The sequence below is a fragment of the Rana temporaria genome, chromosome 5 (assembly GCF_905171775.1).
Source record: "Rana temporaria chromosome 5, aRanTem1.1, whole genome shotgun sequence".
Lineage (NCBI taxonomy): Eukaryota > Metazoa > Chordata > Amphibia > Anura > Ranidae > Rana > Rana temporaria.
The window spans coordinates 280,664,696-280,679,502 of NC_053493.1; the positions used below are offsets into that span (position 1 = coordinate 280,664,696).

Consider the following 14,807-nt stretch of genomic DNA (forward strand, 5'->3'; position numbering starts at 1 on the left):
GGGCGTACTTGCACCATAGGCCACACCTTCTGATGATATCCAACCTCGGCTGAAACATGTCAGGCTGGCCGATGCAAGCACGCCGAGAGCTGCAGATTTTTTATGTCATGATGATCTTTGTACACCTGTAAGTAGACTGCAATCAATTTTCGGATGTTTTACCTTACGGCTTCACTATTGTTGCTTTCCTTCTTTACATTGGTTAAACTCCATGTGATTGATTGCACAATATATCCATCCATTGTCTGAGTCTTGGAATTTCTTGATGTTACGCTGATCGATCCATCAAGTTTGGAATATTGGTTTTCCCCATTAACCCTCTGCATTGCATGATTACAACGCCTGTTGCCTTTACCATCTGATAAGCAGATTATTAGCACAGTGGTGTGGTGTTCTCTGCCTATGTTCACACTGAAGCTGTGGTGGAGGTCTTCTATCAGCTTTATCAACTTCCTTCTATTGATTTTAGACTTAAGACTGTGACATTATACGATTTTAGCGCTGCATTATTTATTCATAGATTTATTTATAGTAAAGCAGTAGTAAACACCGCTTGGACACTTGTACCTACAGGTAAACTTATAATAAAGCTTACCTGAAGGTACAAGGAATATCTCCTAAAGTGCACCATTTAGAAGATGCTCACTGTCTCTGCAGCCAGTGACCGCACAGGCACATGTGCTCTAAAGGAACAGCAGTGATGCCGTTCCTTCAGAGCTCTATGCCATGACCATCACCCCCATTCAAACAGCCAGAGCCTGTGAACCCAGAAGGAAGATTAAGTGAAGATGGAAGCCCTGTCAGCGGTCAAGACATGCCATGAAATAAAGCCCTCCAATAGTGCACTGGAGAGCCTAAATTCTAGGCAAATCTTTCATAATGTGCTAGTATGCGAGGCATAATAGCACATTATGACATTGCCTTGCAGGGAGAAAACTTTCATAGCCAGTCTTTACTCCCACTTTTAGGCAGCTTTACTCCTGGTACAATATTGGAGGTGGATATAGGCCAAACTGTCTGATTATATCCTGATCGAGCGACACTCAGAAGAGGGGATTCAATGATTCAGGGCTAGTCTTATGGTTCTCAGCTCTAGGATGTTAATAGGGAGCTTTTGTTGTGAACAATTTTTTGCCCACTAGAGTTCAGCAATGGTTTAGAATAGGATGAAGACCCTTTTCAGGGCTAACCCAACCATCATTAATTGCTCATTCTATTTCTTCATGACCGATGAATGTCCTTTAGACTTACCAGATCTTAGAGGACATGGCAAGAGGGAGGCGAATCAAGTGCAACTGTTAAGATTCCCACTAACATGTTGACCACTTTCTTTAGGGCAAAAACAGAAGTTAATGGTTGTGACGTGAACAGGTGATGAGGGAAAATGGACACGCAAGAAAAAATTTCTCCTCACCTGGAAGCATTTCCAATGATTTCTTTTTTTTTTTTCTTTACAGCCAAAAAGTAAATCTGCCCAAAAGGAAATGGGTATGCAGAACTAAAGCATAGAAACACTACACTAGATTGGTTTATGGACAACAGTTACCCTAGGTAAAGTTGACCTTTGAGTAAACCCCACACCTCCAAGTGTAGCCTGCCTGGTAAACACTTCTCCGTGTCGCCATAATCTTCACTTTGCAGTCCTTTCCACACAGCCAATGCAAAGAAAATTGTTCATGCTGGATCCTCTTCCCATTACTATTGACGAGTTTTAATCTGTTGGACAGCTGGAATCTACCATGAGTAATGCTCATTCATAGAAATAAATATGGCCATAGTGCACTAGGAAGAGGACATTTTTCCTACAAAATCTGCAGTGGCAGGTAGGACCGTACAGTGAAATTCATGGTAGCAGGGAGGAATGTATTTTATCAGGCATGCTGCAATCAGAGATAGGTGGTTTAATATAGGGCTGCAACGAACGATTATTTTCATAATCGATTAGTTGGCCGATTATTGTTTTCGATTAATCGCATAATACATTTTTTTTAAGGCTAACATTTTTTGGGCCAATTTGTTGTTGGGCAGATTACAAAACACAAAGTGCAGCAAAAACACTTTACATGCTTTTCTGCAGCTTCTCCATTGAAGTATATTGAACGAAAAAAAATTAAAAAAAATAGCACCGGTTTGCGTTAAAAAGTCCTTGCTCTTTCCAAATACGCAGCAGCTGAAAAAAATCATGGATGTGAACGTGTCCCATAGGAAAACATGTAAATGAACTGTAGTGTGTTTCTGCAAAAAACAGAGGTGTGAACCCGACCTGAGATGTTTAGTAACATAATGGGGTTAACAAAACAAAAATAAGTACAAAAAGAGCAAATATCACTACTGTAAGGGGTTAATTTTTTTTACTGTGGGACAGTGAAAGTAATATTTACAGTAGCGATTTGCTTTTTTGTACTAATAAAGGGCTAATTTTAGTTTTTTTAACCCCCATTATGTTACTGGCCGATTAATTGATTATGAAAATTGTAAACGATTAATTTCATAAATCGATTTGTTGCCGATTAATCGATTAGTTGTTTCGGCCCTAGTTTAATATAAAGTCTTTTGTTCACACTGATGCAATGTGGGATGTGCAGCGATTCATGTGCGTTTTCCGCACCGTAATCAAATCGCACCCTGTTCATGCAAACCGCTGCGGGTGTCAACATTAAGCTAATACCCCAAAAACAGGTCCTAAAATGCAGTATGATTGGCTGAATCGGATTGCATGGGTATGAATACCCATGCGTTGCGATTCAAGTACGGCAAAAAAAAAAAGAATGCACCTTTTTGTGCAGGTGCGATTTGAGCCATAATGAATTGTCTCAAATCGCACTGCAAAGAATTGCATGTGATTTGAACAGAAATGCAGTGTGATCCCGGTTCGAAATCACATGCGGCTTGCCCACACCGCATCAGTAAGAACCAGCACTAAAAGTACAGTTGTCCTTTACAGACTGAAAAGTCGCAGTAACCAATCATTAACTTTACACCTAAGTTGGCCTCTTGCTGGCTATAAGGGCGCATTCACATGAGCAGAGTATTCTTGCAACAAGAACTAGCAATGTGTATAGAAACAACATAACTGTCTAGATGTAAACTGCATGTGGAGCAATTACCTGCAGTTACGGACATATGATCGCCCCTGGATGCAGACAGTTTGTGTCCAGGACTGATCACCTGTCTAACTGCAGGTAATTGCTCCTTCTGCAATCGCATGAAGACAGCCGCTGCCGTTTGCTTATACATGCGATTCCAGGTGCAAGAATTTGCTGTAGGACCTAATCACCCATGTGATTGCTCTGTTAAAGAAAGACTTGGGGTAAAGGATTAAAAAATAAAGTTAAAGTTAAAATAAAATTATTCTATAATCTCAGAAAAATGTGTACTTTAAACACAAGCAGTTAACAAAAGCTGAAATCTACAGTTTTAATTTAATCTTAGTGGTGGCAAAGAACACATGACGTGTGCTTTTAATGCATAATAAATCACAGTGGATAGCAGCTAAGAACAAAAACCGGAGAATCTAGGATTTCACATTGCGATTCAGATTTTTGATAAAAGATGGTGATTTCAGACATCAGATGTTTTAAAACTTTTACTAATTAAAAAAGAAAAGAATAATGCATTACACTAATTTTCCAAAGTATATTTGTGTGGCAGCAAAATATTCGGGTAGCGATTAAAGTTTGTAAACTGTATTTAAATCTTTTTTGTTCCCAAAGTGCAAAATTGCAAGATTCCCACAAGTTCAGTAGTGCTTTTCCTGTAAATAATCCTTCATTTTGTTTGGCAAAGGGAGTTTCTGAATCAGGTCTATTCGGGTGTACTGACGTATGACGAAACGGCACAGGTACTGCAACGACCGCACCTGCATAAACCGCGATACTGGATTTGTCAATCTAACTGGATAAGTGGCTGATCCCGGTACTCGGGATCTGGAGTAGCAAAATGCTCCATTTTCAGAGTCTCTGATGGAATGTTCTATTAGATCCACTATAGAGGTATGTCCTTCCACATCTGGTTGTTCGTAAAAGCTAAATCTACCATTCGAATGTTCAATTCTAGTGTGAAGTGTTTTGCTATGAGAACGAAAACTTAGGCTTAAAAGGTAACGATCATCAGAACTGTCTCGAACCAAAAAAGAGCCATCTTGAACATTGGCCAGTTTCTCCTCTGCCTCCCAACGTGTTATAGGCCCCCAGTACCAACCTTGTCTGGCAAGTTTTTTAAGCTCCTCAGTAAGACTAGTGACTATCATGGGACCATTATTTTGTACAGAGTCATAGACGCGACTCACACCCGGAGCAGTACTGGGATCAAAATTCAAATGGCACCTCATGTTTTCAGCCATGTGTGCATCTGTGCTATTAAGCCCTGAAAAGTTCCTTTGGACTTGACTATTTTGTACTGGAGGTAGTAATGGTGAAAGTGGAGGGACATCATTGTGACTTCCCCTGGAGTTCTGAAACAGTACTCCATTAGTACTATGCAACAGACCATTAATAGACTGGTCAACAAAGATGTCCGGAGCCACCACTACATCCGGGGCCACCTGACTTTCCTCTTCGTGAAAGCTATTACTTCCAATGTGGGAAGGTACTGCTGAAACTTCCATCGGGGATGAACTGTCCAAACAGAAAGTGCGTGACCCTTCCAAAGGATACATTCCCTCATCTAAAGGCACAGTATACTGAATATAGTCCTGAGGCATAAGTCCTATAACTACAGGCACATGTTCATTAATATGTAGATGGAGATCTCCGTTATGGGATTCTGTATTTTTTAACACATTGCTTTGTTCCTGAAAGACATTATCTGCTTGCAACTCATGAAAGTCTTTTCGAACACCATTAAGTGCCGGGCTTGGAGTGGTGGAGTGGACCAATGCTTTCACCTTGACTTCCATTTTTATGCAGGTCTCTTCAGAATTTGTCGGTCGCAAAGGCCATGGCGTTGGACTGTAATGGTGGGTTCTAAGTGAAGTTGATCTTAATGATCTCTGAGATCTTACGTCTTTAAAAGTAATAGGTGCAGATGAAGAAGAAAATGTGTCGTCTTCTACTGAGTTCACAGATGTGCTTCCCTTTCCTTTTTGTTTCTGCTTTGCTGAAAGACGTCTTTTTAGTGTTCCCATCAAGCTCTCACTTTTTGGTCTATTTTTGCCACCTTTGTCTTCCTCGTTTATTTCACATCCAGTCAAGTCTTTGCCATAACAACTGCCAAACAGAGAGTCATCTTTCACAAAGTTATTGGTCAATGAAGGCTGCTGTACCATTACAAAATCATTATCCTCCTTGCTTTTATTCAAGTTAAAAGACTTGCGAAATGTTTTCAGACTGATTTTCTTCATTATGGCAAGCAATTAAGTCTTGTTGCTTTTGGACTCTTCCAATGGATTCGCCCTAGCACATTGCCATTAATCACTGCGTCTCCTCTTTGTGTAAAAGGCGTCATTTAGCTTCTGTAAGCATCACCTGCAAAACAAAAGATATGCAAGAGTCAGATTGGAATGACTCAAAACATGGCACCGCTTTTCATGTCAACATACCAAGTTTTAACAATACTAAAAACAGGCATAGCGAAAGCGCTTAAAAAATATAAATAAAAAGTCAGAGTCAAGAAATACAACATGGTTCATCCAGGCATATGTATTGTACCGTTTTGTCAACAATCCAAATTTCATACCACGTCACATTTAACATTTTAATCGACCATTCAGTTCACCTCAATGTCATTAACCACTTAAGCCCCGGACCAATTTGCAGCTAAAGGACCAAAGGTGTTTTTACAATTTGGCACTGCGCTGCTTTAACTGGTAATTGCGCGGTCATGCAACGTTGTACCGAAACGAAATTTGCGTCCTTTTCTTCCCACAAATAGAGCTTTCTTTTGATGGTATTTGATTGCCTCTGCGATTTAAATTTTTTGTGATAAACGGAAAAAGACCGAAAATTTAAAAAAAAAAAAATATTTTTCTTATAACAAAAAAGTAAAAAAATATTGAATAAACTAAATTTTAGTCAAACATTTAGGCCAAAATGTATTCAGCCACATGTCTTTAGTAAAAAAAATTAAAAAATCGCAATAAGCGTATATTTATTGGTTTTCGCAAAAGTTATAGCGTCTACAAACTAGGGTACATTTTCTGAAATTTACACAGCTTTATTTTTATGACTGACCTCATTTCTTGAGGTGCTAAAATGGCAGGGCAGTACAAAACCCCCCCAAATGACCTCATTTTGGAAAGTAGACACCCCAAGGAAACTGCTGAGAGGCATGTTGAGTCCATTGAATATTTTTATTTTTTATCCCAAGTGATTGAATGACAAAAAAAAAAAGTGGTCACTAAATGATAGATTGCTCACACATGCCATGGTTATATGTGGAATTGCACCCAAAAATACATTCTGCTGCTTCTCCTGAGTACGGGGATACCACATGTGATCGCAGGGATCAGGCCTGTCTCTGCGAATGCTGCAGTTATGTGTGTTGTGTTTTTGAAGGGACAGTGATCGATCGATACTGCATTTGGGTGGGTTGGACTGGGCGGAGGGGCAAAACGCAGGTGCTAGCGGGTATCTGGGCTGATTCCGCTAACAATGCGTTTTTGGGTACCCTAAACTGCTGGGTACGCTAGTATAGATCTGATCAGATATCGATCCGTTCAGATACTATAACACTAAGGGGGGTGTAAGCGTTACTGGCACTAACCCAACGCTGCCTGGGGCGACGCAGACCCTGACTGACGCTAAAATTTAATTGATATCACCCGCCGGGCGATCAGGGGGTTAAACCTTTATTGGGTTATATACGGCGGGTGCCCTGATGCTATAAACAGCAAACCAACTAACCAGCGTCAACCGTAACACTTATACGGTGATCACTGGTGAAAGGGTTAACTAGGGGGTTAAAACCTTCATTAGGTAATATATGGGGGTACCTGACGCTTTCTAAAAACCTGGCGGCGAACCTAAAATAACTAAATAATTAACTGGCTAACCTGCGTCACCAGTGACACTTATACGGTGATCACTGGTGAAAGGGTTAACTCTAGGGGCAATCAGGGGTTAAAACCTTTTTTTATCGCTATAGAAACCTGGCGGCGAACCTCCAAAAAAACTAGCTACCTAGTGGCAACAGTGACACTAATACAGCGATCAGAAAACCGATCGCTTAGTGACACTGGCAATAAAAGGTGAAAGGGTTAACTAGGGCGGTGATCAAGGGGTTAAACCTTTATTAGAGGGGGGGGGGGTAGGGGGCTACCCTGGACCTAAAGCTAACTGCCCTAACACTTTATGCTGTGATCAGAAAATAAATGATCACTGCAATCAGTGACACTGTGACAGGGGGCTGGGGGGGTGACTGGGGGGTGATTTGTGTGCCTGTGTGTACTGGTGTTAGTGGTCTGTTGGTGCAACTTACTGTGAGATGTCCTCTCTCCTCAAGCGCCGGTCGAAAAGACCGACACGAGGAGAGATGACATCACTTCCCCCTGCCTGTGTTTACACTTACACAGCCAGGGCAGGCAGAGGAGGAAGCTGATTCGCTTGGAGCGATCGCAAGGGGGTGACTAGAAACGAATAGCCGTCCCCTCATCCCGGATCGCTCCCAGAGGCTTACTGACCGCCGCAAGTACTGGGGGGGGGGGGGGGGGGTTCCGATCGGACCCCCTGACCCACGTCTAGGCAGGCACGTACAGGTACGTTGATTTGCCTGTCCGTGCCATTCTGCCGGCGGTTGTTAAGTGGTTAAAATGCTACATTGTGAATCTGCAAGCTCTCCAACATCATAATGTAGTACCCTTATGCCAAAACTTTACAATCAGTTTCTCACTGCAGAACCCCACCTAGTAACCCATCATTTTTGCCTGACTTCTACTTCTAAACACCTATTCATTTTTGAAGGCTAGTTAACTGGAGGCAGCCAAAAAGAGTGAGTGAAGCACCAAGAAAAACATGAAGCATTCAATCGGGATGCACCATGTCAGATGGGGCATGGCTAAGGTGTCATGTACACAGGACGTTTTTACAACCTCTCCTGAACGATTTAACTTGACAGATAGTAACCCACGTTTAAAATGTCCGTTTTGCCACGTTTGCAAAAAAAAAAAAAAAAAAAAAAAAAAGAAACCGAAAAATGCCTATAAAACGAAACGCGTGTTACTGCGTTTACACGTGTTTGGTGTCTGAACTCCATTTTTTTTGCTTCTAAAAAGGCCTATAAAACGCAACTGCCTAAAAACGACAGTAAACAAACCTGTGTACATGTACACATAAGATAACATTGAATGAGTTCAGGGGCAGTTGAAAAAAGCGTCCCAACTGCCACTGAATGTCAGTTCAGCAGCAGCAGTGTACATGGGGCCTTATGGTGCCATCACACATAGGATGTTGTTTACCTGTATAAACGCCCACCATTTTTTTTTTTGGCTATATCTCTTTATTTTAATAAACACTTGCAGTGAGCACTATGGGAGAACTTTATTGTTCCTTTTTGAGCTATACCATCACAAGTGGAAAATAACTAGTAGAAAGAAGTCAACAGGTTGTCTATGTGGAGAAGTACCATTTCACCTGGTGGTTGTTCAAGAGCCGATTATGACCTCTTATTAGCACCGAGATCAATTATAATAGGTCAGAGCTCAAGATGTTAGAGGGTTTTCCACAGAGGATTTGTATTTAACACTGAAGAAGTGAACCGTGCACAACAACTTTTTGATTGGGATACTTACATTGAGAATTGGGGGAGCGCTGTTCATGGTCTACAAAGAAGGGTCACTAAAGGAATTTTTTTTTGCGCTGAAATGACTGTTTACAGGGTATAGAGACATAAAAGTTAACTGATTCCTTTTAAAAAAGATTAAAAATAGATTAAATTCTATCATATAATGTGCCTCTAGTTTCACTTTCAGTTTTAAACTGGTTTCATGTTTATGTGAAGTAAAGAGACCCACAGAACAAAAACAAACAAATCCAGGGCAGTGTTTTGTTTTTAAAATGAATCTGATTGGTTCTGAGGAGTTTTAGACACACAGCTCGGACCACAGTGAAAAGCTGCCATGAGTTTTTTCATAAGGAGCCAGACAAGCAGGAAGTGTGGAGATCACAGCAGAATTACAGCAACTTCAAAGCAAAAACGAACAATGAGGACATGAAACCAGGACTGCAGTAAGGTAAAGGAAGCTATTTAGCTAAAAAAAAAAAAAATTCCTTTAGTGATCCTTTAAGTTTATATTTTGCACACAGATATGTGGATTTTTGATGTATGCACATATATGAATGTTTATACACTAGCTTGTTTATTAATAAGGTGGTAGCATTATCACATATAACTTTTATTCGTGGGAGAAAGCTGTACAGTAAAACCTTGGTTTGCGAGCATAATTCGTTCCAGAAACATGCTTGTAATCCAAAGCACTTGTATATTAAAGCATTTTTTTTTACAGGGTATAAAAGAGAAGAGAGGCACCTCTAAGTGTAGCAAGAAGTTGTACCTTCATTAAACGTAACCATATTGTACCTTCATTAAAACGTAAACATGACCTTACCTGACCCCTCGAAAGTCCCGCGTTGGGCCCCGACATCCTCTTCGCCGCTCAGCCTGGCCGTTGATTGGCTAGAGCGGATGGATTGAAAGCAGTGCAGCCATTGGCTGGTGCTGCTGTCAATCACATCCAATGACGCGCCGCGCCGATGGGCAGGGCCGAGTGATACAGTGAGTGGCTATCACGGGAGCGCGCCCGCAAGGACTCCACACAATGCGAGGGAGCTCGCATTAACGTGTGGAGTTCTTGCAGGGAGGACCAGGGACAGCCGCCGAGGGACCCCAGAAGATGTGGAACGGGTCCACTCTGTGCAAAACGAGCTGCACAGTGGAGGTAAGTATAATATGTGTGTTATTTAAAAAAAAATAAAAAATTCTTTACAACCCCTTTAAGTACCGTAGCTTGTCGCCATTTCACGAACGTGCACAAATTTAAAGCATGACATTAGGTATCGATTTACTTGGCGCAACATCATTTTTCACATTAACCCCTTCCCGATGAGTGTACGCATAAATGCGGCCACGGCTTTAGGGGGTTATACTGGGATGAAGACAGGTATGCTGTCCCATGAAGTACAATGAGCTACCTAGGGGGAACGGGCGGAAGTGCAAGCTGGGTACCTGTACCTGTCAAAACCAGAGTAGAAATTCTTTGCATTTTCTTGAATAAATGCAAAGCCTTTTCTGACTGGACAAGGTAGAGAGTTGGGACAGTAACCTCACGCTCTCCACCACATTCAGAGAATGCTTTGCAATTATTCAGAACATGCAAAATATTCTCTATGTGGCCAACCTCCTGTGCTTAGAGTTCAGGAGGCCAACCACTCCGCACCGGACACAAAATAAAGTGAAGATTACTAGAGTAGAGTTGTCTACGTCAGTAATTTCCAGGGGCAGCAGCCAGGTGTGGTACATATACAGTTACATTAGTCCAAGCTGGAACAATGCAACTACAGTAAATCCTTGGTTTGATAGCATTTTGCAAGGCAAGCAAAATGTTTTAATACATTTTGCCTTGATATACAAGTGATGTCTTGATATAAGAGTATCGTTATGTCACAACCAAGTATAAATAAAAAGGAGGAGCCTCCAAGTGTAGCAATATGATTACATTTAATGAAGGTACAACATTTAGCAACTTATTGCTACACTTAGGAGGTGCCTCTCTTCTATACCCTGTAAAAAAAAAAAAAAATGCTTTGATATACAAGTGCTTTGGATTACAAGCATGTTTCTGGAACAAATTCTATAAATGTATAAAATAAACCATGCTTGAAATTTCTCCTTAAATACACAGGCATCAAGGAAGAGAAGTATAGTTCTCGTATAGTGTGGGCATGGTGCAGGGTTTGACACATTTGCTTGGAATCTAGGAGCCAGCTAAAAAAGTTAGGAGCCAGAAAACGCGCCCTGTCCTGCCGAGCGAACACATACGCGAGTAGCTCCCGCATATGTAAACGGTATTCAAACCACACGTGAGGTATCGCCGCGATCGTTGGAGCGGGAGAAATAATTCTAGCCCTAGACCTCCTCTGCAACTCAAAACATGCAACCTGCACCTCTGGACACCTGTACATTACACAGCACCCTGCACCCCTTGACATTACACTGCACCTCTAGACCCCTTTGCATTTTACAGCACCCTGCACCTCTGGACCCCTTTACATTACACAGCATCCTGCACCTCAGGCCCCCTTACATTACACAGCACCCTGCACCTCTAAACCCTTTTACATTACACAGCACCCTGCACCTCTACACCCTTTTACATAACACAGTACCCTGCACCTCTGGACCCCTTTACATTACACAGCACCCTGCACCTCTGGACCCTACAGTACAGACCCCCGGTACAGTGAATAAAACCCTACAGTGCACAGACCCCCCTATCAATACAGACCACTCAACAATACAAAACCCCCTAACAATGACTATGATCCTGAGAAGCAGGAGTTTCCTTTGGATCTTTTGTGGTTCTGTGGATGTGAAGGTCAGTATTTACCATTTCCCTTCATGGATTTGTATAAATATCTACTACTAGGTCTAGGGCCCAAGCATTCACACGTGTGCTTACTATTGAAATTTAGATTTTTCTTTTGCTTTAGATTGGGAGGCACAAGATGGAGGATTCACCTCTTACATTCATTGCCAATAGTGGAGTGGATTTGCAGGGGGAGGGGTAATGCGAGCCGTACCTGAGCCAGTCGGCAGACCCGGGACCCAGTGTCAGGGTGATCCCATTCTCTCCGTGGTCGCGCAGACTCTTGGCTCTGATCAGTCTCGGCAGCCGCTGTCACAGCCGAGCAAAGAGTGAAGCAGCCTCCCCCTCCTGCATGCACAGCACTGTGTAGACATAACGGAGGAGGGGAGGCGGCTTCACTCTCTGCTCGGCTGTGAAAGCCACTGCAAAGACTGATCAGAGCCGCGACCACGTAGAGAGAATGTGATGGTTGCGCCGGGTCCTGGGTGTGCCGACTGGCTCGGGTGCAGCTCGCAATAATCCTCGCAAAGCCACTACCTTGGTGCTCTACACGTGTGTCCTGTGACTATTTACTATAGCAAAAACTTTAATTTTTCAAAATTTACGGGTTTTTTTTATAGCGCAAAAAACGCAGAGGTGATCAAATACCACCAAAAGAAAGCTCTATTTGTGGGAAAAACAGGACGTCAATTTTGTTTGGGTAGAACGTCGCACAACCGCGCAATTGTCAGTTAAAGCGACGCAGTGCTGAAAGCTGAAATTTTGCCTGGACAGGAAGGGGGTATATGTGCCCAGTAAGCAAGTGGTTAAAGTGTGTGCAGTTCAGTGTAGTTGAGTTTTAAAAAGAAAAAATGGGTCGGCGACTTTCCCCCCCCCAGGTACAACAGTCCATTCAAATGAACAGGCTGCTGTGCGAACACAGGACCTTCACAAGCGTGAGTCAGTTTTGCATTGAAAATGTAACAATGCTATGGTCTTCTATGATGATAGTGGGGAAGCCCTGTGCCAAGAAATAACCGCCCCAGGCTGCAAGCAATGAAAATGAATTTAATGCCACCAGAGATTTATAGAACTGCATCATAACTGCCAGTCTCTACTATGGTCAGCTGCTAAGCAAAGCAAAGACGTGCTGTAGCGTTTTGCCAAAATTTAAGGTGAAGGAATGTAAAGCAGAAAGCAAGTTTAACCACTTCAGCCCCGGACCATATTGCTGGTAAATGACCGGGCCACTTTTTGCGATTCGGCACTGCATCACTTTGACAATTGCGCGGTCATGCGACGTGGCTCCCAAACAAAATTGGCGTCCTTTTTTCCCCCACAAATAGAGCTTTCTTTTGGTGGTATTATATTACTACAGCCACAATTTTGAATGAATGAATATTTTTTACTTTTTGCTATAATAAATATCCCCCAAAAATATATAAAAACATTTTTTTTCCTCAGTTTAGGCCGATACGTATTCTACATTTTTTTTTTTTTTTAAATATCGCAATAAGCGTTTATTGATTGGTTTGCGCAAAAGTTATAGCGTTTACAAAATAGGGGATAGTTTTATGGCATTTTTATTAATATTTTTTTTACTAGTAATGGCGGCGATCAGCGATTTTTATCGGTACTGCGACATTATGGCAGACACTTGACAAATTTTTGGGACTATTGGCATTTTTATAGCGATCAGTGCTATAAAAATGCATTAATTACAATAAAAATGCTACTGGCAGGGAAGGGGTTAACACTAGGGGGGGGGGCGAGGAAGGGGTTAAGTATGTTCCCTGGGTGTGTTCTAACTGAAGGGGGGGTGGACTCACATGGGGAAATTACAAATCGCTGTTCATACATTTTATGAACAGACGATAGGTAATTTCCCCCGACAGCTGTGCAGCTCCGGTTCTCGCTCTGTAACGAACGATTGCCGGCGGTGATGGCACGCGCCGGGACCAGGGGCGAGTGGGAGGCGCGTGCGCCTCCAGCGGCGTGCACGGGCCCCTATTGGCTGAATCGCGAGATGACGTAATAATACGTGATCTCGCGCAGCCGAGCCGCCCTGCCGCCGTAAAACCTGCAATGCTAGGTTTGTGAATACAATAGGTATGGATAGTCAGTGTTAATAGCAGTGTGGTTTTAATGCAATATTATAAAACAGACCTCACAGTAGTGATAAGACTGACTGCATGAAGAAGAGCTTTGTGCAGCTCATGAAAATTCCCAAAAGATTGATATCCAGCAATTCCTGTTGATCAACAGTAGTGTTGAATATTTACTGGCTCCTAAACCATTCCTGCAGCCTACACAATTCTTCCATGGGGCTCTTGAATGCCAAGTGTCTACAGGCATTAGAGTATGCTTGCCCGATACAGATATTTACAGCCAGAAAGGGAAACAATTGTGTCTGCAGGCCTCCCCAAAGTCCTTGTAAAATCATCCAGAAGCTACATCAATGTACAGCCATCTACTAATTCCTCTAGGCACTTTTATTTGTCCACCTCTACCTTAGGATATATAAACAGAAATCCCTGCATTGCTAAAACGTGTATAAAAGTCACATATCAAAAGTATCATCCTACGGCGTTACATGTCAAACTTGGGCAATTTTAAAGGTCTTTTTTTTTTTCTTTTTATGGAGGTTGTGCGCCATGAAAAATGACATCCAAACACTTAGAAAATGAAGGTGGCTACACAGTTATAGTTGATTTATCACATAAGGGCTCAAGCATACAGCCGGGGGGTTCACAAATATTGTACGTATGTGTGTGGACACAATTATGAGCGTATACTTGCATCCTGTCATTTTCTTCCTATGAAGAGCTACAAGCACCAGCTGTGGCTGCCGGTTTCTGTATGGTCTTGTGCAGGTCACTTAGGGCCGTGTGCATGGGCCCTACAAGCTGATAGAAAACTCCTTCCCAAGCCTCCCTGTTGGCAAATAAGACTCTCGAACATCTTAGGCTCCATTCACACCCAAGTGATCTGCAGCGACAGCTAGTTTTTTTTAGTGGAGCGGCGCCATTCATTCACCTCCATCCACACCAAAAACTGTTCTAAAGAAGCTCAAACCTTGGCACAGAGCCAGGAGCGTTTGCAATTTTTTGCCATGATTGTAGTGCGTTTGGTCGATCAACAATCATTGAAAAAAAAAAAAAACAGTGAGTTTAAGATGCCATTAAGAAATAATGGCACCCCAAACACATTCCGCCACAATTCTGGAATTGCGGTTTCCACCCGCGATCCAGATCGCTCAGGTGTGAATGAAGCCTTAGGCTCTTAATTGCACACCAATTGTATTGCAATT

The 14,807-nt window shown here is 42.2% G+C and overlaps 1 protein-coding gene across 1 annotated transcript in view; it reads right to left on the minus strand.

Moving 5' to 3' along the window:
* Positions 1 to 3,571: 3,571 nt before the first annotated feature.
* Positions 3,572 to 14,807, minus strand: part of SOCS6 (suppressor of cytokine signaling 6) — a 33,238-nt gene continuing 22,002 nt past the window's right edge. The window contains exon 2 of the mRNA XM_040353901.1: positions 3,572 to 5,465. Coding sequence (XP_040209835.1) covers positions 3,740 to 5,341 — 1,602 coding nt within the window. The 5' untranslated portion in view covers positions 5,342 to 5,465 and the 3' untranslated portion in view covers positions 3,572 to 3,739. The remainder of the gene's footprint in view (positions 5,466 to 14,807) is intronic.